Genomic DNA, 26,448 nt, shown 5'->3' with positions numbered 1-26,448 from the left:
TATCCCAGAGGGAAACCTTTAAAAAGTTAAGAACAATTCCAACCTTTATTCAAAAACATCTTTCTGAAAAACTTGCAATTATGAATTACTTTTGTTCATCAGTGATCAGAACAATTTTATTTACAGCAGATGTCTGATCCTTATACTCTAAATTAGCTTAACCCAACAGTTGAGTTGTTGATGGTTTTGGTCTTTCCCCTCCTTTATTAAAATCTATGGGGCTAAGTAAAGCTAATTTAGCTATCTAAGACTATATGAAGGATAATGACTTTCAAGAGACATTGGCGTGTGTCTCCCCTACTATTCAACTTAGCTCCAGTGAGCTTAGAGCAATATGCATGTTATCTATCAATACTAACTGCTCAAGATGTTGCCATGAATTTACGCTGGCTAGATTTAACGTGCCACCATCCGCACTCTTGACAGGAAGGTACAATAACATTCCATCTAATTGTACATTCTGTCCTTGCTCGGCTAACTCAATTGAAACATTGGTTCACATGTTTTTCCAGTGCACATTTTATGTATAAGCACACTTGGATTTACTGGAACCTGTGCTGGTTGATAAAAAACTGTTCTTTGAGTAGAAGACTCTTGAAATCTTACTGGCAGGGATTGATCAAATAACTACTGCACCTTTACTAAGTTTCTGTTCTCTGTAATGAAAATATGGGGTAAGTTAACGTCCTATGTATATACAAAATGGAGTGGCGGAAAGTGCCATGAAGTTGCAGCTGACTTAGGGAGACTCCATAGGGCTTTCAAAGCAAGATACATTTAGAGGTGTCTTGCCATTGCCTGCTTCTACATCATGACCCTGGACTTCCTTGGTGGTCTCCAATCAAAATACTAACTTAGTCCGACCCTGCTTAGCATCCAAAATGTGATGAGATCAGTGTAGCCCGGGCTATCCAGGTCAGAGTTTGTGTAACCTATTAGTTATGTTAAGATGAATAATGTATGCTGCGATTTTATGTAGGTGATTAATTTAGTATTTTTTACTGTTTGTGAATGGCCTGTTGGCCGTAATAAAAACTGAACAATTATGACTTGCTTCATTACATTAGGGCTACCATAAGAACTGGTCTCCTAGGTTTTCACTGCATTCTTGGAATGCTACCCAGTGCCCATGCAATTGTTTTTTTCAAAAAACAAGTTCACTCCCACCTTTCATTGTTTTTGGCAATGATGGAAATTAGCTATAATTGATCAGCAGGCTACATCTCTTCCAGAAAGGAGCATTGTACACATGACATATTTGTTTATGGGGCAACAGACACAGAGGCTATGATACCTCTATCTAGGCACCAATGATAGGCCCACGCAACAATTAATGCTCTGTAGTTGCATAACTAGCAGAGTGCATAACTAGACTGCTGGATTTGAGGAACTAGACTATGGTAGCCCTTAATTACATGTTCAGTAAAATGGACTTTTTCACTGTGATCAAAGCATAGCTCAATCCAACCATTCACCAGCTTCCAGCAAAGATATCAAAGCTCACATACACACATGCATTGCAGATTTCAAGATACACGGATATAGTAGATGTTACTTGACAATGGGTCAAATGAGTAGTTTCATTTAAGTAGTAGATGTTACAAGGAAAACAGAACATTTGCAAACAAATACCAGCACACAGACTTTTAACCTTTCCCTTACTTGGACATCTCCCCGTTTGTAGGTTTTAAAATCTCCCTTCCAAGGAACAACAGACTATATGAGAGGCAGATATTTTCAGAGAAGAACCAAGAGGAGCAGGAAGGCGTCCTTATTAATGTCCACCCCATCCCCTGCACAAAGAACACTACTATGTACCAGTTAATAGGCAAGGGCATTACAGTAAAAAGAGAACTGATTCTAAGTCTCTTTTAGGGAGACATGTGAAAAATAAAATAAAATATCTAGGGCCATTAAAAACTAATATCAGCAAATTAGCTAAAATGGTCAAGACCATATTCATTTTATACATCTGCCCAAAGGTGCTGGCCCATCCACGTATGCACTCAGCAGCTGAGGCTGTAGGGATATAACGGAGGAAAAACATTAACATAGGTCCAAACACCCACTTGGCAGGGAAAAGCAAGCCAGAAGACTTAACCCAGCCTCCTGCTCTCTCCCAATGCCAGATGATGATCAGGAATTTGATTTTCTTAAAAATAACTAAGTTGGACACATAGCACTGGCTGATGTGCTGGCTCAGGAAACTGTAAGCACAGTCTCTGGTTGCATATGTAATTCCCTATCCCCCTAGGGTTACACACACATGTAAATTCCAAGTGAGATATGCCACAATCCTATTTGGCACAAACAGCATCCAGTATTAGTAGACACATTTACAAAAACTCATGCTTCGAGACATTAAAAATCACTGTTCAGTAAAAGTCACTATGGTTTCACTGGAAAAAGTACCTCTGGCTTTAGCTTTCCTCTTGACTACCTCTTCAGGTGGCAGTCCTGATTTTCATAAGATGGAAACAAGTTACAAGCATTGTCTTTAAGAGTTATACATATTAAACAAGATCAAGACTTACCTACAAAATTTCGCTAGGCATCGTTGTACCACATCTCCTTCCCAATAGTCCTTTACTAAACCAAGTTTTAAAAAAGTATGCACCCTTCCCCCAAGATAAAAGATATGGGGACGACCATATGATTTGTCCCTTCTACGAAATAGACATGGTTGCAATTTGGGATTTTCAGCAAGTTACTTGTGAAAAACTATGGTAGTAGCCACACAGAAGCAGTATCTGGTGGAAGCAGTTGACTGGAAAACTAAAAATTATTCATACACCTTTTACTCAGAGTGTGTCAGTTGAGGACTACCACATTATGGTGTACACATATCACAAAGCAGAGACAAGTACATAGCGAGAAAATCTGTTCAAAATATTTAATACTGTATGCTTTCCCAAGATTGTAGAATATAGATACAAACTTCTTAAGTAACTAAGGACAGAATCAGACCAAATGCAGGTTTCAGATGCTTGTTGCTACATTGCTTGAATCAAGAACTAGAGTTTGCCCATTTCAATTACTGTACTTTGGGGGAAATACACAATGCTTAAAAAAAACTCCATGAAAACAAAAAAAAGTTATCTTCCCACAAGTGCAAGTAGTATTTTCGATACTAATCCCGGCTTGCTTACTCTGGTTCTCAGAGAGAAGGGGAAGGAATGACTTAAAAGGAAGAAGGAGAACTAGGGTACGCAGTACCCCCTCCGAAGGCAAATCAGGACACAACGCTGAACTAACAGAGATTGTAAGGAGCAGTAGTTTGATAATGATAGCTGTTTCATGCTGTGCTCTGTTTCCAAGAAAATATTCACAGAGATTTAAGAAGTATTACAGCATGGTGCCTGTGGATGCCCTGGCATCCATGATCTCCTTTCTTGGGGCCCACCAAGTGTTTTTAAAAGGTTTGCAGGACTAGAAAGGGCATTTGCCCAGCAGGGCATCTGACTGGCCACTGAAGACCTGACTGGTTGTGCAGATTTTTTAAAAGTTGTTTTGGCAGCAACTGCCACCACAGCACAAAGATCTTACCTTCAGTCGTGCAGTGAAGCTGTGTGTATGCAATAAAATATTTTAAAACAATGTTTGCTTTAAAAGGCATTCTGTTAAACAGAGCTTCTGCCTAAAAACTTGAAGAGTTACTATTAGAGTTACACCTGACCTCACTCCCTGACGTTTTGCGGTTTGCTCCACTTCTTGTGGTGGCCATTTTTTGGTTGCACCCACTATCCGGTTATCAAAATTCCAAAGGTGCACACAGAGTTAGAAAGGTTGGGGACCCTCATATTTATATAACTTTTTCAACAATTTAGGTGTATAGTACAAAACAGGAATCTACTTTGATAATTCACTACAGAACAAGTGAGGCACCAAACTTTAGTTTCCTAAGATGTCATTGAATGTACATTTAAAACATCCACAAAGTTTATCCCATTTTAATAGCAATTAAAGTAGTAAAAAACACAAAGAAAATACAAGAAACATCATCATCATCATCATAGTAATGGAACCTACTATCAAACACAAATCTATTTGTTATCTGATGGTCCCTTGTTCAAATATTTCTCAGAATATTCGCTTTAACTCTTTCAATGGGTTTACTTCTGTTCCAAGACAATAAAAAGAGACCATGTCTTAATAAGCATCTCCTAAGTCTTACTTTTTCCTTCTCATATTTTCTCATATTTCCTTCTCATATTTACTACAATGTACCATACTTTATGAGTCTATTAATCCATATGAGGCAGGCTCAGCTGTTTCCAGGCTTGCACTAATATTGTCTTGCTGCTACCAAAAGATTTCTGAGCATGTATTTCATTTTCTGCTGTATAGCTTGACATAAAATACTTAAAAAGACTACTTTATGCATACAAATTATCTTACAATCTACAATTCTATTAATCTCTTTGAATATATCAATCCAGTATTTATGTGGTTCCTGTAGACAATGCCTCCAGATGTGAAAGACAGTACCAATTCTGTTACATCACCAGTATTTATGAGAGGCTCCTGGTGTCATTCTGGCTACCCTATAGAGCGTAAGGTACCTCCTCTACATGATTTCTAAAATATTTTCTCTAATGCCCACATTAAGTAATGTTTTCAAAATATCATTATGTAATTTGACATATGTTGATACTTGAGAGAAATAACTTGTCCTGCCATCAGATGCACATATCATTTCCGTTGTAATCTACTAGACTACAAAGATACAGTGAAAGTAATTATAGATATTATATAAAATATACATACAACTTCTTTTGTAATCTGTAGGCACTCACCATTCTAATTTTTTTTTAATTTTGAAGCTTAGAATATGTTGTTCAAAATTAAGACACATACAACTGTGAAACTAGTTCTGTGTGCCTAAAGTATTTCTTGAAAAAGCAGTCTACTGTTACATATATGATAAGTAAGCTAGAAATTAGGAAAAAATTTGAAAATCAGTTTTTTATGGTAAAGGAATCTGGTGATCAAAGGAAAAACAACTGAACCAATTGGGCTAAATAATACCTTTGGAATAGACATAATATCTCACTGTAATATTTAAAAGGATACTAACATCATGCTTTTACCATAGGTTAGTCAATTTCTATGCAAACATATGGACAAACGGAATATATTTGATATTCCTTTAAGCAAAAATGTAACAACACTGAACAAATTTTAAAAAGTTACCTCAGGCCTGATTGGAGTTTTATAGTTTCATCACTACAGGAAAATAGTAATACTACTAAGGTCAAGAAATAAACAACTTTGAAAAACATCTGTAGTTCTAAAATACCATTCATCATTATTCAGACTTTAACAAGATTTACCAGCTTAAAAGGCACACTGATATATAGATGCCATTCTCATGAAAGAAAAGCTCTACAATTAAGCCATTACTGGTTTTAGATAATAGGGCATGACTCTTAACCAGGGGTGGGGAACGTCAGGCCCGAGGGCCGTATAAGGCCCGCGAAATCATTTGGTCTGGCCCTTCATGGGTCCTGGAAGATCTCTAGCTCAGAAGGATGTTGCCCTGCCTGAATCTCTTGGGCCCAGCTGGGGACAGCAGAGCTCAAAAGTGAGTTGCTCTATGTGGCAGACATTCGGAGCCGTCTCTGGTCGTGCCTTTTGGCTAAACGTTTGACCAAATATAGCAGGGTAATTTTTAAGTTGATAATTTTGTATGGCCTGCGAATGATGTTATAAATATCCAAATGGCCCTTGGCAGAAAAAAGGTTCCCCACCCCTGCTCTTAACTAACATTTATCAGGTTCAATATAGTATATTATACATGCTTGACAGGAATGGGTTTGTCATTATATCATAACTCTTAATAATCAAGGCCTTAAACAAGTATGACACTATCCTCAGCAGCAGCAAACCAATTTATCCTCAGATGGTTTATGAACAGCCTATCATTAGTAGCATCTACATAACTGATGATATTCTAAACTTTATCAGCAATTTTCCCTGTAACCGAGAAGAGATGTAAGGTAAAGCAGGAGCAAAGGATTTTTTTAAAAACACTTTCCTGTCATGCTTTTACACTAAAAAAAACTAATCCTAAGCAGATTTTACTCTCACTGGGGAAAATACACATATTCTCAGGCAACCAAAACAGCATATGGACCAGAAGTCATCAATTAGTAGTGCTTACTTATGACTATTTCCCTTTTTATCTTGTGCAAAATTATTCTATGCTACCATGTTCTGCATCCCAACATCCCACAATACTATAGTTTCCAAAAGTTAATGCACTTTATGTCAATTAAAGATGTAAAGTACATCATAAACAGCAGCAAAATAATTGTCCCCTAAGATATGTTTAGAATTGACGATGTTGAAAACCTGAAATCTTAACAGGGTGCACATTTTGCTTTAGATACTGTTGAAGGTGGTCACAGAAATCCAGGGTTCATTTCACACATTTTGATGCTAAACAAGTGTCATTTTCTGCAAGATATTTATGTGTTAGATCATAGCACAGCAAGCAGCAGTTGCTTTTCAGCAATATATGTTCAGTATTAATAAGTTAGGCAAGCTGTGCAGCCTGAAGAAGAGATCTGAATGTCAGACAAATACATGCATGTCAAATAAAAGTTTTCCATTATTTCACTCATTTTCTGAGTCCATCATAGCAACACTGAAAGCAACATAAAGTTAAATGTAATTGCATGTAGTTAAACACAAATGTTCATTTAATTTTGTAATCTATTCGTATATTTGACCTTTAGAGAAATTAAATGCTCATCAGATACCTTCATATCTTAAATTATTAGGACACAAATTTTAAATTATTATTAATTTAATACTTACATTGTCGGGGGGAAACAGTACAACCAATTTGCTTATATGAAACTGATTTAAAATCTTTCTTATTTATTTTAAATATACATTTTTTTGTTCTTTAGAACTTAGTGTTCTAAAATAAAGTCCTTACATGAAAATGTTCTACAAATGGGGATAGTTTCAGAAAAATCAAACAAATCAATAAACTAAGGATCTGTGGACCAAATTTAGTTATTTTCTAATAAGTAGTGGGTTTTACTACTACACACGAGGATATTTCCAATTGAACAATCTGGTTTAAAAATTCTGATTACATGAACTGGGGAAAAGATGGAAGACTGTACAGACCTATTCCACCTACCCAACATTTAGGCCTGGTTCTTGTAAAAACAAGAACATTTCCGCAATGCCTTTTTTTTGGTTAAAAAAAAAGTGCCAGTACTCTTATCTAAGGTTGTGCTGATTCCCACCGATTCCCCCTTCCTGCTGCAGATCCCCACTGGGCTGTCCCTTAAGGTTTACCTCTCTATTTGGCTGAGTGGGATGGGATGGAGCACAAGGATAAGGACTTTGGAGAGCCCTGAAAAAAGGTACCAATACTCAGTACTGGTGAGTACCATCACACACACACACACAAAGCCCTGGGCTACTGAACCGTATTACCTGAGACTGTAGGGTAGGTAGATCACGTGACTGAATGCTGCTTGATACAAAAATAATTCCTTACGCATAGGGAACTGGCATGCTTGTTGTTCCTTGACTTGCTAGTTCTCTAAGTGCAAGGCCTTTTTAATGGAGGAGTATTCAATCATACGTTCAATCATACTTTCAGTCTGAAGTGGTACAGTCTAGAAATATGTTAACTACCACAGCTAACATTTGTGAGAACCAGTCAATCAGTAAGCTCGAGTCAAACAAGGACTGAACATCTATTCACTAGCATACATGGTGTGCAGAGACTGGATCCCTGCCTCCCTCCCCCCAAAAAAGAACAGTCTTCCAGATGTGTGCACCTGCTCAAGAAAGGCAAATCTGTACATGGAAACCTAATTGTACATATGATTCAGTTTTGCTACACTAGGGTGTATGTATAATTAGTTATTTATCTGAACAGGAGGACAAGCTGGGGACCAAAAAACTAAACCCAAGTCAGCCATTTGGTTCAGCAAGAAATAGCAGACATTTCTTATTGATTTTCTTTTAATAAGTTCAACATTACAGGAGACATACATTATTTAAAGTTTCTCACTGCCGTAAAAGGCCCATTAAACTCTTATAAATTAATTAAAACAGCCTTTGAGGCCTTCGCGTTTAAAGAATGAAGGCTCTGTTTCAAACTATACAATGGAAACAAACAATTACATGCTATTTCTTTTACACAGTAAATGGGTTAACAAGCCCAAGGAAGTTTCTCAGTATTCTGTTCTCTCAGTTTGTAAACATATCTAAGAAATCAGTGAATTAAGGAATAATCATGTAGTAAATTCAAATAATTTAAATAACATTTTCTTATGTAATGCTATAACCATCTTACATTCTAAAATACAAATATTTACATTAACTTGTCAATCATGTCAGAGTATTCTATGGTCATTTAACACTTGTTAGAAAGACAAACCATTTAAAAGTTAATAGTAAAGCTTACTACCATAGAGATTGTGCAGGTTAGTGCCAAGATTGCACAAATGGAAGCAAAGCCGTACAAAAGCCAATCACACCACTGCAGACACTTTTGTCTAACATCAGTCTGTGTCTCCTTTGCAAGTCTCTGAAAGGCTTTCGGACAGGTCAATCTAGATCATATGGCTGAAGTCTGCTGGGAGATTTCATCCCACTGTCAAAGAACCCTGTTGTAACTGCATGGACATTTCTACAAGTTGATGGAATGGGGAGCTTGAACCAAAGTCATTGGTTCTGTAAATCCACAATAACACAGGTCTTTTTTCCCTGAACCCCTTCATTCTGTGACGTACCATCAACATCATCTGCTGTTTCGCTCTCTTCTTCTTCTATTATTTCAAAAGGAGTCATTACATCATAGAGAAATGAGAGGAAGCCATAAAACCAATCAGAACTTTCCTCTGCTAAAATATTAAGGACTTCCTCAAGTGAATCAATATTTTCATTATTGCCATCTTTGGTCAGGCCTACACAAGAATAAAGGAGAGAGAGAGAGAGAGAGAGAGAGAGAGAGAGAGAGAGAAGCAGCAGTTAGGTGGAAAAAGGAAATGGAAGGAAAAGGATTTAAGAAAATTTGTATCATGATCCAGTCTAACAAAGACAGATTTACACAGTAAGCTTGAGCAAATGAGTGAAAAGAAACCTGAAGGTACTTAAAAGAAGAAACAAGTATACATTTCCCAAAATCAAAGAAGCTAAAAACCCTTAAAATATTTATACTATTTATCTTACCAAGCCTATACATTACTCTTACTGTGTACCGTCCTGGGATGCCACAACAAGCAGTCCCCAGGATAGAAGAAGTGCTTCTGGCAGGCTACCTGAATACTGGGTAGCCAGAAGTCTCACTGGGGCCCACTTCATCTTGATATTTGCCCTTGAGTAGGTCCTGAAGTTACAAACTCACTTTGTGGGCAATCCCATGTCTAGGCAACGGCCCCTTGCTCAAGGTCTGAGTTCTAAACTACACCACTGGGACACAGCCCCACACTCTGATACAGCTGTTCTTGCCCATGTTTCCAAGTTCTTAGCATTTGGGCTCTTTCTGTGCTTGGCTTAACATTCACTTCTGCCTGCCAATCAAGTAATAAAGAAAAGGCAGCCATTTATTTCTTGTTCTCTATTTGGCTCCTCCTGTTGACCTGCTCCTTTCTCCCTGTTTGGCTCTTCCCCTTGAAATGCCTCTTCGTCTTTATGCAGCAGTTAATATCTTGAGTCCTTCCTGTTGGTTTGTCCCTTTCTGATACTTGCTCTTTTTCCTGAATCCCTCATCCCTCTCGAGTTCGAGGGGGTAAGGAGCTGCAACAATCACCAGTGACAACTAGTCTGGCATGTGTTGTGCCTACACTAAATAGATTTTGGATCTATCAGTGCTGTGCCATTGTGCCATATCTATAATTTGTTCTTCCATCATTCAAGCCAATGGGCTTCACGTTAATAAAACACAGACAACTGTTTTCACTCTCTCTCCCCACACTTAGATGACTAACTCATGCATTAATAAAGCAAGCAGTGGGCTTATGAAAGTATATGCCACATTAATAGAAATTACACAACTATCCTTCTGAAAGCCTTCTGCTGCTGTCTGCCTTCAGCAAGTGATAATCAGAGGCATACTGATTCTAAATACGGAGGTAGCATTTAGCTGTCTTGACTCCATGAATTAGTCTAGCCCATTTTTAAAACCATATAAGACACTGGCCACCACATCTTGCAGAAACAACTTCTACTGTCCATCTTAGTGAGTTGACCCCAAGTTCTAATATGAGAGGGAGAAAGGTTCCCCATCCACTTTTTCCATACCATGACTATCTTTAGCTATTTTAATGAACAAAACAACAACACCCAAACACTTTAGCCCTTCTTTGTAGGGGAGGTACTCCTCCTCTTTTAGTTCTACAATATACTTTCTGAGACAGGATGACCACTAAATGCAACTTCACCATACATTTATATGAACACATTACAATGCTGATCATTATTTTCAACTCATTTCCCCCAAAATTCCTTGCACAGAATCTTTTTCACTACCATCCCATAAAGTTTATGTTTTCATTGTGCAATCCGTCAACCCTTCAGAATCTCTCATGGTTAGCCACCACCAGTAAAATTCCCATCAGCACATATGTAAGGTTCAGATTTTTGTCCTCAAATGTATCATTTCACACTTACTTACATTGAGTCTCATCTGCCATTCTCTTGACCATTCACCAAACTTGGAAATATTCTTCTGCAGTTCTTTGCACTCTGCTTTGTTTTTCACTGTATGGAACAATCTGATGACATTCACACACTGGACTTGCACCCTGACTCAATATTTGCCAATACATTAAATAGTGCTGATACCAAAGCAGATCCTGAGGGAGCCCACTACTCACTTCCCTCCTTTTTGAGAACTGCCATTTACTATCTGCTCTCTCTTCTTTAACCAATAACAGATCCACAGGAAGACCTTCTAAATGTAAACAAAGACAGAAGCATCTGGCGAACTAGTTAATAAAATGGTTTTGGAAGTCCAGGTACATAGTAACTTCCAGACCACTTTCATCAACTGCACATCGGGAAACATGGATTTCTTTTGTTGAAGCCATACTGATAATTCATGAGCAAGGCTTGTTCTTGTATATGCTTAAAAATTATAGCTTTAATAGTGTTTTCCACTATTTTGCTTAGGAAAGATGTTGGGCTACAAAGTGTGTAACTTCCTGCTCTCCTTTAGAACTCTTTTCAATAGTTGGTGCTTTGTTGGCCACTGTCTAAATTTCTAGCAAACAGGCCAATTTTGTTGATAAAAGGCATATTTGAATTAGGAAATCCAAGTTCCCACTGAGTTTCCTTGATTTTGCTTGTTAACCATGCTGGCATCATCTCAACTATTTACATATTGCCTAATCTGCAGCACATTTAATGGCTGATCTTATTAACATGATTTTAAATATTCTCCAGGCATCTGCAGAGATTTGAGATTCCATCTCAATTGTTTACTATCTTCTCTATTTATTTGAAAACTTTCCTCTTTTAAAATTAGATGTGATTGTGTTAGACTTCCTGGGCATTATTCCACTTGAAAATATATTGGATTTCTTAGCTTGTGTGTTCACTGTTCCCAAGTAGTGTGACAATTCTAGAGAAGCCATTCTTTTGCTCAGCTCAACTTGATCCAAGCTGATCCTTGGTAACTAAATAATAACAGTCCTTTTCCCCCTATGAAATATACCTCAGCTCCACTCAGTGGTCACCAACCACCGCTTCAGAAAATCTATTCAGCAAATATTAATATTCCTTTGTTTACATCAACAAGGAGTGTTATTTTATGAAGGTCACAATCTGTTCACTTTGCCATGAATCTGTCTGGGTTGTTTTTTTAAAAATAACCCCACAATCTGCTGAACTGAGAGTTTATCACTAAGCATCTAGAGAGAAGATTCAGCACATACAAAGCAATCAAAGAAATAAAATATCCATCCCTGCATCATAAATCATTGCCACATGCTCTGACAGTACTGTCCTCAAAATCATAAGCTAGTGCAGCGGTCTCCAACATGGTGTCCATTGTCACTTTTCCTGGCACCTGTCAAAAGTTTTTAAAAAGTGGGTGGGGTTAGATGGGTCTTTTTCCAGCACAGCTTCTGAATGGCCATTGGAATCTAATTGGCTATGCAGATCTTTAAAAATGTTGCTTTGGCAGCAGCTGCTACCACACAACACAAGGATCTTCTACATTCATTTTAAAAGATATCCTGTTAAATAGATTGTCTGCCTGAAATGTTGAAGAGTTATGCATGGTATTTTGTGATTGCCTCCTGCAGCAACCTAAGACAGCCATTTTGTGGTTGCACCCACCAATCTGTGTCAGAATTCCAAACATGCCTGCAGGCTCAAAATGTTTGCGGACCACAAGCTAGGGGAAGTAATGTTCTCATGTTAGCTGTGCCCATGGTAGATCCAGTTCAGAGACCTTATAAGAATGAAGGTTCAGATCCTCCAGCAAGAGGGACTTGCCTGACGGTCAACTTTTCACATTCTTCACGTCCTGACCCATGTCTCAACCACTAATGAGGCTGCACTGTTAATTTAACAACTGGTACTCCAAAAGAGGCAGTGCTCACCTCATCTTCCAGGCTTGATCATCTACAATATCAAGGGTGAATGGATGCAAGATTAGATCTTTGTTCAATATGACCCATAGCTCATACATGAGTTAATATGCTATAAAGTCAGCCAGTCTTAAAATGAGAAGTTATTAGTTAACACCCTCTTTCAATCAACTTCCCACCCAGTTCCTGGCTACCTTGGCGGTACCTCCGCATCCTCTTTTTTTTTTGCTGTCGTCACAGTTGACTTGTGACGACCCCATAGGGTTTTCAAGGCAAGAGACATTCAGAGGTGGTTTCCCATTGCCTGCCTCTGCACAGCAGCCCTAGACTTCCTTGGTGGTCACCCATCCAAGTACCATCCACGGCTGACCCTTCTTAGCTTCTGAGATCTGATGAGATCAGGCTACTCTGGGCTACCTAGGTCAGAGTGGCCCTTATTATACCTGTATAATTTGCGTCTTCTGGATACCATCATTGCCAAAACCTGGTTGTTTTCAAGGAACTACTTAGCCCTCGATTTGCACTGTTCATTCACTGGGCAGTGTGTGCTCCCAACCCTCAGACCAACTGAAAGCTAACTAGTAATGCTAGCACCAGAACAGTCATACAAGATTCCCTACTAGAATTTAGAATCAACATCCAAGCATAATCTGTGTATCAACACCACAGGAAATACTGGAGGGATAAAGAGGATGGAAGGTGGCCCTTTAACCATCTTCTTCATACAAAGACCAGTTTAGAAGACAATTATGCAGCTGCAGAATCCAAAGGATGCCAGTTGCCAGAATTTGCAAGATAAAAGTTTGACTACTGAGCTCTGTTATTAAAGATAATTTACTTAGCTGAGTATGTGACCTTTTTTTGGTAAGGGGGGGAGAGAGAGATCAGTTAGGAGTTCCATTTCCATTAATGCTGTTTACAACTGTGTGTAATCATGTTAACTTGAAATAAGTTTCTTGGAGTCTGGTACCACTTAACTCTTGAAGAATTAGTAACTTCAGAATAATAAATGTATAACACAAAGTTTTTCTGGTGTTTGTAGCCTACCCATGAAATAAATAATTTTAAACATTCTTCTAGTTTTAGCCCTACATAGGATCTCTGCTGAGGGGGGGGGGGATTCTTAGTACAACTGTAATAAACACAGCAAAAAGACTGATACTACACTATTTCTAAGAATTCATTATTCATCACATCCAGTGACAAGCTAATTGGTTGCTAGTCCTAAAAACAGAATGTTACCTCCCCAAACCATTACAACAGTAACACTGCATTGTGATTTTTAGGCACATATACAGATGCCTCATATCAAGTTTGACCACTGACCTGGCTAGCATACACCCAACTTGTTTGCCTTAGTCACCTTAATTACCTTGGGGCACGCTCAAGTGATTGATTATATGAAGTTGCTTATAACAAGTCAGACCTTATATAACACAGTTGATGGCTGTGATGAGAACATGAAAAGGGAGGATAGGAAGCAAATAGCTTTAGTAGTCATTTTTGATTGAACAACAGGATTAAAACAAAAGCGTGCAACACAAATGGCAGAGATATTCCTTCTTAAGATTCTCACAAAAGTTGAAGCATGCCTTATTGTTATTTTCTATAAAACTACTGTATTATTTATATAGCCACAGACCTCACCATGATGACACATGGTACTGATTATAACTTCACCAGAATCTGCACAGTGATAATTAGAATAACACTTCTTCATGGTCACAAATATATGCATTGCTTGGGGGAAGAAACTGGGATAATAGTTTATCTGCTATATATTTAAGCAATAAAAATATTCCTATATCACAACCCATAACTAATGAACATCTTGTAACTGAGGGCAAGGTTTACAGTGCTAAACAAACCTGGTTCCCTAAAATTATAAGAGGCTGTGTGGGTCCCTTCAGCGGGTAGAAAGGGCCTGTCACAGTGGCTAACAATTTTCTCTTGACGTTTGGGGGCTGTTTCAATGTTCCCTTATCTTTTAAAGAAAAGTCTTCAATTTTCAGATTTTTCTGCAAACCTGGGGCTTCTTCATTTTCTGTTCATAGCCCTCTTCTGTGGATTTTTTTGATCTAAATTTTTGGCCTAGTTCAGAATTAAATAGAAGATTCTGTGAAGCACTGTGCTGAAGCTGAATACAGTATTAATCACAACGAACTGTGACCATATCTATCACCATTTACTTTTAAAACACATTTTGTATGGGCCATAAAGTATATCATAAACCGAAGAGATTTGGAATATGTGCGAACTGACTAATTTAATTGCTATTTCCATTAATAAATACTGGACTTATAAATTTAAACTTGCAGCAGAATACATAAAAGAAATGCACTCCCTGGGCATCAGCAAATAAAGAAGACTAAAGACACTGGAAAATGTTTGGCAAGTAGAGTGTCACTGAACAATAAACTTCCCTGATGAATTAAAGGCTCTCTACAAAATGCATGAATTAGTTACATTAGTTTCCCCACTCTGAATGAAAAAAAAGTCAAGTATTGGACCTTTAAATTGCATGTGAGTGTGGGAGAACGACGACACTACTGCCAAATTAATGAATCTGTAGGAAAGAGACTGGATCCCAAGACCTCTCTGTTTCCTTCCACCCTCTTTAAAGTTCCTTCAGTTTCTAGATTTTTATATCCTTTTATACCTTTACGCTGTCCAGGTTCCTCTACCATTCCATTACTACTGACCTTGTTCATTTTTATAAGCCACCTAATGAGGCCGTTTGTTTTAATCCCCTCTCTCATGTGTTTTATCTATAGGCTGTTCAACAAAATTTCATTTTTTTAATCGTATAAGTCTTTTCTGTGTGCAATTCATTTGTATTCCTTTTTAAACTGGCTTCATATGATTGTACAGAGGTTTTCCTCTTGCTGCTTCTTTGTCCGGTTTCTCCTCAATTATATCTTGGAGTAGTACCCCATCAACCTTCATCACTCTTCCTCAGATTTTGCAGTGGTTCTCATTCATGTCCAACTCTATCCAACATTTCTTCATTAGTTTTCCTTTCTAATCAGCTCATTTTACACATTCTTCACCAGCACATTTGCACCTTCTCCAGCATCCTTTCTTCTTTTTCCTCTTGTCTATACTTTACTACTTTACATCAATGAAGTACAGAACTTAGAAGTATATTTTTCCAAATTTCTTTTCAGAGAGTGATATTGGTCAGTGATAATACCTTCTTGTAACATGTCAGTTTCATCATACCTTTTCTGCTTTTCATTTTCACTCTAGATCTTCTGTCCTTTTAGCTAGCAACCCAAATATTTAATATAATTCCCCTTCAGTTAAGAGAACAGTGATTTATGCCAGTCACAGAACAAGTTCTTGGGTAAGTCAAGATCATGCTCAGGTGTCCCACATCCAACATCAAAGTATTATTCTATTGGACCAATTTAGGCCTCCCCATTTCATTCCCTGATATGAAACAAGACACAGAAAGGAATCCAAGCAAACCATCTGACCTTGTGTGTAGCGTCTATAGTGGTTAGAGTAGCCCTATTCACAAGTTTCAGTAAACCCATGTACAGTGAACATGTGACTTTTCTTTATAAGTAACGTTGAGTAATTTTCATGTATGTTCAATGCTTGTATAGATCTACATGCCATTCAGACCCCACATTTACCCAGGTACCCTGATTTTATTTGTAAAGTGAATGGGTGTGGATATTTCTTACGAACAGATGTATGAACATACATGCAGGATATACTTGCATTCACTGTAACATGTGAACAGGGCTAGTGTCAAACTAGAATCGGGGACATGCAAGTTCAAATCCCCACTGAACCAGGGATGCTTGCTGGGTGACTTTAGGCCAGTCACACATTCTCAGTCTAACCCAGCTCACAGGGCTGTATAGAGGATAACGTAGAAGAGAGGAGAATAATTTAACCTGCTTTGAGTCCCCGCTGGAGAGAAAGGTGGAGTATAAATGAAATAAATTGATAAATAAAACAAATAATACTGAAGAACAGTGAACACCTTGAAGAAAATGGAAAGTGAGCATCTTTGGAGCAAGCACCCTCTTCTTATCTAAAGATGGCAGAAGGGAGAACCCCGGCATAGAATCCAGCATTCCATTTTCACTAGTCAATCAATTATGGATGTTGGGGTGGGGTGGGGAGAAAGATACATCCAAAGGAGCAACATTCATCAAGACTAGGCAAGCCTTCCCCATGTATGTGTCAGCTCATGTGTCCTTAAGAATTAATAATTCTCAGACATCCCTGAATGGAAAATGTACTCCAGAGGGTAGAACCATCTATAGGTTGAGATTTCAGGTTATAAAGACCACCCCTTCTGGAAGCCATGGCGCAGCTCCATTCTGGCTATCTGATGGGCTGAAGTTCTTAATCAAGGATTCATTGGCAGTAGCTGATGGGATCAGTATTTTGTACTGTAAAATATCATGGGAGGAGGAATATGCCCTTTAAATATAAGGCTAACAGGACTGCAGTTTTCAAAGGGCAAGTCAAAACTGCCAACCCCAAGGGATACTTCACTTTCAAACACTTTTTGTTGAGTGCTAGTACTAAAAGCAAGGATGAGATGACAACAGCAGTAGTCATTCAGTTGCCCACCAGCTAAAGTAACCATTTAGAACCATTTCAACAAGATATCAGTTTGCTAACAACATATATCCCATGTCTTTTTCCTAACACTATTCAGAATTCTTAAAGACAGAATTCTATTAACATGGTGCTCTGACTATAACTTCTCTGTCTAGTGCATGAATTTATAATCATACAAGAATCTGAAAAGTCTGTATTTTAAATGTTTCAAATTGTCAATGTGAATACGACTTTAAATCACACTCCAAAGGGTTTTTCAATAACATTTCTTTCTGTAATATTGGAGAACTTATGTTGCACTAATAATCTACTAATGAAATATATTAGGAAGTAGTTTAGGTTGCATTTAATTTGCCATTTTAATTTTACAACACAAACAGATACAGTTACGTAATATATAAACACTAGACTAAATACAATACTGAGGATAAAATTTTACAAGTGTGTACTTGCCTAGCAAAATCTTGGCATCGTCCACATCAAAATCACCATCCCCATCAGCGTCATAGATCCCAAGCTTTCCTACAGTGGAGAGGTAGAAATAAATTCAGCAATCTAATTCAACACTAAATTAAGCCTGTGTTGGAATTTAGCAAAAAACAATTCTCATGATTTATAAAAGCACCATTCCAAAACACAAATGTAAAACAATAATTATGAGAAGATGTTTTTGAATAAATTTCTGCCTTTAAAAGGCAATGGGTTGGATCTGCCAGCTTTATCACTCAATCCCACCTCATTCCCCTCTCCTTACTACATCCCCCATTCCACATAGTTTTGTCCATGCAGGTCCCATGGTCCCCAGCACAGCTTTTTTGGTGGTCAAATGAGACCCCTCCTCACTTTTCACCAGTAGAAAAACTGGTTGGATCCAACTTTATGTATCATACATAAATCTGAATTCCTTTCACATAATTTGATAATTAGCACCCCAGTATGGCCTGATATTTCAGAAACTAAAATATCTAAAATATTGTACAAGTCAGATATCAAAATGGCTGTAATCTTGCTTCTCTAGAGTCACATGGAAGCTTTGCAACTGACTTCAGCAGTAGCAGAATTAAACCCACAGCTCATACTAAAATTAATGGTCATCACTTTCTCTATTTTCACAATTGTTTTAAAAGAAGTTATAAGCCACTTTGACAGTCTACACGAAAGAAAGATAGGATATTTTAAATAAATAATTGTAGTTTAATAGTGAAACATATTTATTTCCAGGTAATATAAAATATTTTACTAAATTAGTTAAAATCGGTATCTGTAATAACCTGCTATGAAAAAGTACCGCAACAATTTTCACAAATTCTGTCTAGTAGTTCCATCTTGAACACCAATTTGTTATACTTTCAATAAAACCTGATCCTCTGACTCTTAACTCACTGCCACACATGGACTTCAGTCAGATCTCTAGTTGCTGTGGTAAAGTGAGGTACCTGCATTTTCCTACCCCAACTTCTCATATCACAAAATTCAAGTGAATTCTGATATATGATTCAGTAGATCAATCTCATCTACCTAGAGCCTCTAGAAGAGAAATAAGATGTCCCAAAGTAGCTTCAAAGAGAGATAGGAATGAAACATCTGCATGCCAGCAGTCAGCAATAAAATCTTCCTATTCTCCTGATTATATGAGGAAGCAACCTAGCCAACATGATTTCTCCCAAAGGAGAAAGGGAGGAATGCATAGCTCAGATGAACAGGATCTAACTCTTCCCATCATCACCTGCCATTTCAGTCTTCCCCAATTTAATCCCAAACTAAGGAGCAACAGCTGTTGAAGAAGCTTATGCTTTTAAAAACTACAGGGTATGTAATATATAACATAGTGAGAAGGCACAAGAAACAACAATAAAGTCTACAACAGTATCCTTCAGAAATGAAAAATGATGGTTACATTAGATTTTCAGATCTAAACACTAACACCAAAGTCAGTCAAAACACCAATTGTAGAAGAAATAAGTAAATAACAATTTAATATATATACTTTTAAAAAAGTTTCTATAGCTCATGCCCGTGAAGTATAAGCATAGCTTATGTTCTATCATCCTACCTTGGAGTACCTCTGACAAGTTATAACGGAAGTCCTTTGCTTTGGCTGCGTGCGTGGTAAAAATATAGAAAGCATTATTCACATCATGAGACCCCAAACACATAAGCTACCTGATCCTCCTGCCCTTATACATAGGCATTTCCCCATGTTAATTCTTTGTTGTTGGGACTATATATGATATAACCTCGATCATTCTGAGATCCTAACAAATAAGCCTTAATTGAATAAAGATCTGCAATGCCTGACAACAAATACATGGATTATGTATAATCCATATAAAATAATAATGTACCCATTATTGTTGATGTTATGAACCAAAAACAATAAATGCATGATGCTCGCGAACATTAAACACATTCTCTTAAACACTCTAATTTACAGTGTGTGACATATGGAACTCTTACCTAGGACTTCCTCGTAATCTACAAGTTCAAACCAAACCACTGCAACTGATGTCCATACTCCCAGCAGCGCAATTACCATAAACCACGTAAAAAACGAACTTCCAGAAACGCCCTCTTTCTTGCCATTCTTATTTCCGTGCTTTGTTTCTGTAAAATAAAGCAATTTAATTACTACTAGAAGGCATAACTATATCTACACATCATTTTAATACAAAATTCAGCATAATGTGTTTCATTACATATATGCCACAATTGTTAACATTATCTACTGATTAGTCCATATAACTGTTGGATAAGCAGGTAAAAGTTGTGGACATGAGTGCCTTTCACCAGCTTCAACTGGTGAGCCAACTGCGACCCTTCTTGGATAAAAGATCTTGCCATTGTAGTTCATGTCTTGGTAACATCTAGATTAGATTACTGCAAGGACCTCTATGTGAGGCTGCCTTGAAAAGTGTCTGGAAACTACACTTGGTACAGAATGCTGACAAAGAGTGTTAACTGGAGTGGGTCATGGGGACCATATTAGTCCAATGTAGTTCAATGGATACTGGCTTCCAGGGTTAATTTGATTTAAATCAAATTGATTTAAATCATGATTTAAATAACTAGATTTAAATCATGGTTTTCTACACTTTTATGGCCTGCTGCCATTATAGGTTTTCTCCTCCAGGGAGCGAATAATATGATAAACCTCAAGCTATGCACACAAAGATCCTAAGATTTGTGGAGTAGTCTGCTCAAAAGGTTTCACTTTCATTTTTACTGCTCGCCCCTCCCTCCTCTTTCCCACTCCAAACAATGCTCTATTCATTGAACTTCTTGGAACTTAAGTGGTAAAGGGTTGGTTCTGTGTACATTGATTCTCAAAGGAACAACAAGATTAAGGTCTTTTTCTCAACTCTGTAGGCTTATTTTATAAAAATTTTGCTATAAAGAAGAGGCATGTTATCTCTGAGGAGACAAATTCACAGTTTTGAGAACTGCAAAACCAAGTATCTGTGCTAATATCTTCCATATAGAAAAACTGCCCAAACTAATCTTACAGAAACCTCTGGAAAAGCATGACATTATGAATGGACTGAGGGAATTCATTTACCAAAGAATTTAAACATTCTTTGAAAATACAGTCTCATGCTACATAATTAAAAACTAAACCTTATTTCATGATGAATAATCTTTGGACTATAATGTATCTTAAATAGAAAACTATCTTTAGATAGATTTTTCCTCAAAAGGCATTTTATTTTTAAAAATCCAATTTAAATTAAAAAATCCAATTTAAATTTTAAAATTTAAATTTTTTAAAACACTTTTTTAAAACACTGATTTTTATCCACCCTGCTAGCTTCCAATTTGCTTCTAGGCCTGATGCAAGGTGCTTGTGTTGTCCTTTAAAGCCCTTGTTTGATTGACCTTTCCCTACCGATTCTTCTTCCGGGTTTTTTTTAGTGTTTATATGTATGGTTTTTAAAGTTGGTTTTTAATGTTCTTTAACTGTTTTTTGCCTTGAGTGCCCTAGTTGAGAACAAAGGTGGGATAAAAGTGCTTTAAATACAGTAAACAAACTTTCAACTAAAAAGAAAAAAATGATGTTGTTTCCTATTATGTATTCCATTAACAGGAGTGCAAACTAATTAGTTGCTGAAACAACAAAAACACATTGGTTTTATACTATCTCAGCATAATCCAAAACATCTGGTCGTAATGGCACATACCTTTCACACTATAACATTACACCTACTTAGTAAAAAGGGCAGGGACTATGGAATTCAACAGTCTGCATTTGGCTGTGCCTGTGCAAAAATTCTAAACAAGTAGACAAGAGCTCTGTCTGAACACAACATTCAGTATACTGGACTGTGGGCTGAATGCCCAGAACATTCCATAAACAATGGCTAATAACTAAAGGGCAGAACATTTTTTCAATGACAATGAATGTAGATGTCCATGCTGTTTGTTTGATAGGTACATATATATTGATATATATTATATTTCTAAAGGTTCAAACCAGAAATCTGAGTTTTTCCTCATAATCCTTTCTGTACTATAGAATCCTTAGTTTACTATTATAATGGATTCAGTCTTATAAGACTGTACACACGGAATGCAACATGACTCAGATTAACTTACATTAGATTCATATTTTAGTTAATTAATAGTTGGTATTTATTTTAATCAAAGCAGTAGTGGATTAATTTTTTTAATCTACATACTCCCAATCTGCTATATAGATGCCTTTTAGGTTCTTGAAGGAAGCATGAAAGAGCTTTTACATATTAAATTAGAACCAGGGTTGCCAACCACCAGGTACTAGTTGGAGATCTCCTGCTATTACAACTGATCTCCAGCCGATAGAGATCAGTTCACCTGGAGAATATGGCCGCTTTGGCAATTGGACTCTATGGCACTGAAATCCCTCCCCAAACCCCACCCTCCTCAGGCTCCACCCCAAAAATCTCCCACCTGTGGCAAAGAGGGACCTGGCAACCCTAATTAGAACTCAAAAAGTTACTGTAATATTTTCTGGCAACATTCAGATGTCAATAGCATTTTCTTTGGTTTGTGCCAAAGACCTTTTTAGTCATCTGATCATTTAAAAAATTTTCACCTCCTGGATGTGGTTCTATCACTACCCTGTTTTTATGTCATTGTTTAAGAACATTTCCTCTATTATATGGAAAATTGTTATCATTGCATATAAGAGTTTACTTTCTGCTTTTACACTATTAAAGCCTTTAAAATTTTAACTTTTTTTTCCTGATGATGCTAGTTTAATAGTGTTATCTTCTATCTCCCTTTTATCTGGCTTACTGCTATTTTCATTTATGTTATATTTTTACTTTGTTATAAGCTGCCTCCAGAATACTTATATGTAAAGGCAGGGTAATGTAGCTACTGTATTCTGAGCCAGTACAAGTTTCTGAACATTTTAAAATGAAAGCCCCACGTGCAACATTAATGAAGCTTATATGACATATCCTAGAACAATTAAGAGTCAAAGCTAAATGCTAAATTGCAAAAGAGATTTTTACTTTCCACTCCTCAAGCAAAACAGCTATTCCCATGTTCTTCTGTGCAACTTCTACTCCCCAACTGCCACTTAAAATGCCTTTTACATAAGTTGTTTTTAAGAAATTTCATTCAGGATATACTTCCCAGCGCTTACAGCTCCTGACTCACCACAATTGAATTTTGCCATGTTCACAGACCAACCCCCTCCCTATGAAAATGGTGCTTCTTAAGAAATGTTTCAGAAGATAAAGGACAGTTAGAGGCATATAATACATATAATAGTTTTATAATAAAAATACAAATGTAGTATTATGAACTTTCAAAAGTCTACCAAAATAAGTTAATACCTGTATAAGAGCTCACTACTGGCTGTCATTTAGGCTCTAAATCAGTTTAAAGGCCATTAGAAGCACAGAATATTTTGCCTGGTCTTAACTATTCATCAGCTACTGGCACAAAATGCTTGACTGGCACGCATAATACACACAGAAAATAAGATATATAATCAATTACTACTAAAACACTAGCATAACTCAGTCATGGAGATAAAATTATGAGGCCCAGTGACTTCACACACAGGAAAGGCAATGATGATACATATAATATTTAGCAAGTGATATAATGGATACCATATAAATGCAAATGCTCTCAAAGTTGACATTAGATCATTTTCTCTGAGCAGCAGCCAAAAGGCTGTTCACTGCAAATACAACTTTCTAAACATTTTTTTAAATTATGCAACCATTACTTCTATAAATATGCACATCAGTAAAAAAAAAAAACCCACCAAACATTTACTGAAAGATTGATTTGTTGGGAAACGTTTACTGCCAACGCACTTAGTCCTCTTTACTAGTTAATTATAACTGTGACTCTGTTGGCGGTGGAAGGGGTCAGTTAATTCCTTGGTGACATTTAACAGTAAGAGTCTCAATCATGAGCTGATACTAATAACTTAACATATATTTGATTTATTTACCAATTTTAATTCATTCTAAAGAGCTACATCAAAGCTGAAGCCCTTTAGTACTGCCAGCAAAGTAGAAAGTAGGTTAATTTCCAAATCTGGTAAACCTTTGCTTTTGCCATATCTATAAAGACACCACAAACAATATCATTATGCACTTTCAAAAACCCATAAAATATTTTAAAAGGCTAGTTTACAGACTGCATATTTTGTTTACTTGCAATGTTAATATGTCCTATTTGCTATGAAGGATCTCAAATCAGTTGCTGTTAAACATAATTTCATCCATTTTCAGAGCCACAAGATCAAATATGATGTTAAGTAATCAGTTCCATGGGATCACCCAAAACTAATCACAGGAGTTAAACTTTTTACAAAATATTCAGATTAAAGTTACACAGCAATGCATTTGTAGTTTTGCTGCCCACTATCAGAAGAACCACCACCACATTAGACAACGTGTTTTTTCAAACTGGGAGAACTATACCTGAGTCTTCGGCCATGGCATCAGTGTCTTTTATCCATGAATAAAGTAAACCTGATTATAAAACCAGTGTCCAAGATAGAATCAGCAAAAAATTCACCCTCACGTAAGCCTTGCAACAGCAGCAAAGAAAATTTCTTACAGCCAACTCAGCTGAAACCCGAAATCAGACCCGGCTGCAACTATGCTCAGAAGCTATTTTTAGTGTCATCATCTGCAAGCCAAATGCTTTTAAGCACCCATATGGAAACCCAGTGCTGACGACAATCAAATTTGCCCCCTCCTACTAACAAAGCATCCTGGGTATTGGGTCTTTTCCATCTCATTTAATCTGTAAAATCAACGTACCAGGGAAGCAAAACCAAACAGATTAAAAAAAAAATGATTGCAGGAACGCATGCCTCAGTGACTAAATTCTAAGAGCATTAAACCTTCTGAACAAACTCAAACAAAAGTCAGGGCACAAAGCTTGTCTGTACAATCTGGGCATCAGTGAAATGCATTTACATAATGCTGACAAGCAGCTATTGCACACTTTTTGGAATGCATATCTATAAACTCATCTACAGTTAGCACAAGATATACCACAACAACAGTAGGGCATCACACTGAAGCCTCTTAAGGATGTTGCATCAATGACAGCACTAACAGCCAGAACTGTGAAGGGGTCAATGCACAACCACCACTGTCAAAAGCTCCAACTATTCATCTATCTAACCCAATTCCAGGGAATCAAAAACTACAATGGGGCAGCTAAGGTATAGATTTCTTCAAACTAGGAAAAGAAAAAAAAGTGGGAGAAAGTTTAAAACAATGAGATCTCGCAAGGCTATCTCACAAGACATTGGCACTATTCTGGATTGCTTAGTCAACCTAAAAAAAAATTCTGAAGGCCCCAGCAAGAGAGCAGAAAGCAGTGGCTGGCAGATGGAAAGGGGATTTGCCTCCCCTGCAAATGATCACAGATCCCCTTCTTATAACATACAATTTCAAATCCCTCCATATTTTAACTCCTGGAATGGAAATTTATGTAAATCATCACCCCCCTTTTCTCCCTACTCAATTTTTTCCAAAGGACTTGGGGTGTTTCTGGTGTTGTTGTTTGTTTGTTTGCTATCTAGTCACAACTAACATATGGCGACTCCACAGGGTTTTCATGGCAAGAGGTGTTCGCCGGTGGTTCACCGTTGTCTGCCTCTGCATCATAACCCTGGTATTCCTTGGAGGTTTCCCATCCAAATAATAGCCAGGGTCAAGGATGAGAGTGTGTTACTGGCCCAAGATCACCCAGCAAACTTCCATGGCATGAGTGGGGATTTGAACTTGGGTTCCCAGTTCCTAGTCCAAAACCTTCTACCTACATGTGAGCACACAAATTATATATTACATAATTTTAAAAATACAGACATTTGGATTAATTCATCTGCTTAACTGTGTGTGTGCGTGGGGAGGGGTGTTCCAGCCTATGCTGACAATCCTGGAAGGTCATCCGACTTGGATTTTGAGGGGACAACAGTGCTCCACAATTATGGAGCAACCACTGAAGAATTCCTCAAATACTAGTGGTTAAGCAAAGGCAAAATGATGCCTGTTTACATATTTCACTCCAATGGTCTGCAAACAATACATACAGCTGAGTATTTCAAAAGTGTCAGATACAGGGGATCCACCCAGCTCTCTGCAGGCTGGGCTCGGCAGCTCCTAAGGCCATAATCATCTGATAAAAAGCCTTGGTGTTTATTCCCCCCACACCAGGAGGCTACAGCACTCCTTTCCCAATACCTGAATATTACTCTGATAACACCGTAGCTATAGTAGCCACTTCAGTAATTGTATCTACATGAAAAGACTATAATTACTTTAGTTGACTCAACACTATAATCCGCAATGAAAATAATTAAATGGCTTTGGGAGGGAAAGAGTAACTTAATAAAAAATAATTTAATATTTAAAACAAAGATTAGAAAGTGTCAGCAACCAGAGGAAACCTTTAGTGACCAGAGGAGAAAACTAATCTTCAGGCATACCCACCCAGGGAGGACTTGGGCAAATTATCAGAGTAAATATTTTATTAAACAACTTAAAATAACACTCTTATGCCACTTTTCAAATGTAGTTCCCCTTTCTCTTTTAATTTCACATCCCATACCCTTCAGCTCCTGAGAGTTCTATCTTTTGTTTCAAGTCCTAACACTTAACAAAAAGAAAAAAGAACTTATGCTGCTTATAGTACTACATTGCCAAAAGACAAAAAACTTCTAGCTTCATTTTACAAATCCTCCATACTGAGGCCTTGATGCTGAACAACAGCTTGCCTTTATTTTAGCATCAGGAAGGCTTCCAGCCCTAAATTCTGCAAATCTATT

General features: G+C 37.3%; 1 protein-coding gene across 1 annotated transcript in view; it reads right to left on the bottom strand.

Annotated features, from left to right (window-relative positions):
* ASPH (aspartate beta-hydroxylase) overlaps nucleotides 1-26,448 on the bottom strand; it is a 124,475-nt gene that overhangs the window by 84,277 nt on the left and 13,750 nt on the right. Inside the window, exons 2-4 of the mRNA XM_056854910.1 lie at nucleotides 19,617-19,763; nucleotides 17,577-17,681; nucleotides 8,769-8,942 (exon numbers count right to left, since the gene is read on the bottom strand). Of these exons, the coding sequence (XP_056710888.1) occupies nucleotides 8,769-8,942; nucleotides 17,577-17,681; nucleotides 19,617-19,763 (426 nt within the window). The remainder of the gene's footprint in view (nucleotides 1-8,768; nucleotides 8,943-17,576; nucleotides 17,682-19,616; nucleotides 19,764-26,448) is intronic.

This window comes from Euleptes europaea, chromosome 8 (assembly GCF_029931775.1).
Source record: "Euleptes europaea isolate rEulEur1 chromosome 8, rEulEur1.hap1, whole genome shotgun sequence".
NCBI classification, from domain to species: Eukaryota; Metazoa; Chordata; class Lepidosauria; order Squamata; family Sphaerodactylidae; genus Euleptes; species Euleptes europaea.
Note: the sequence above shows the minus strand (reverse complement) of the source record. Positions and strands in the feature narration are given on the sequence as shown.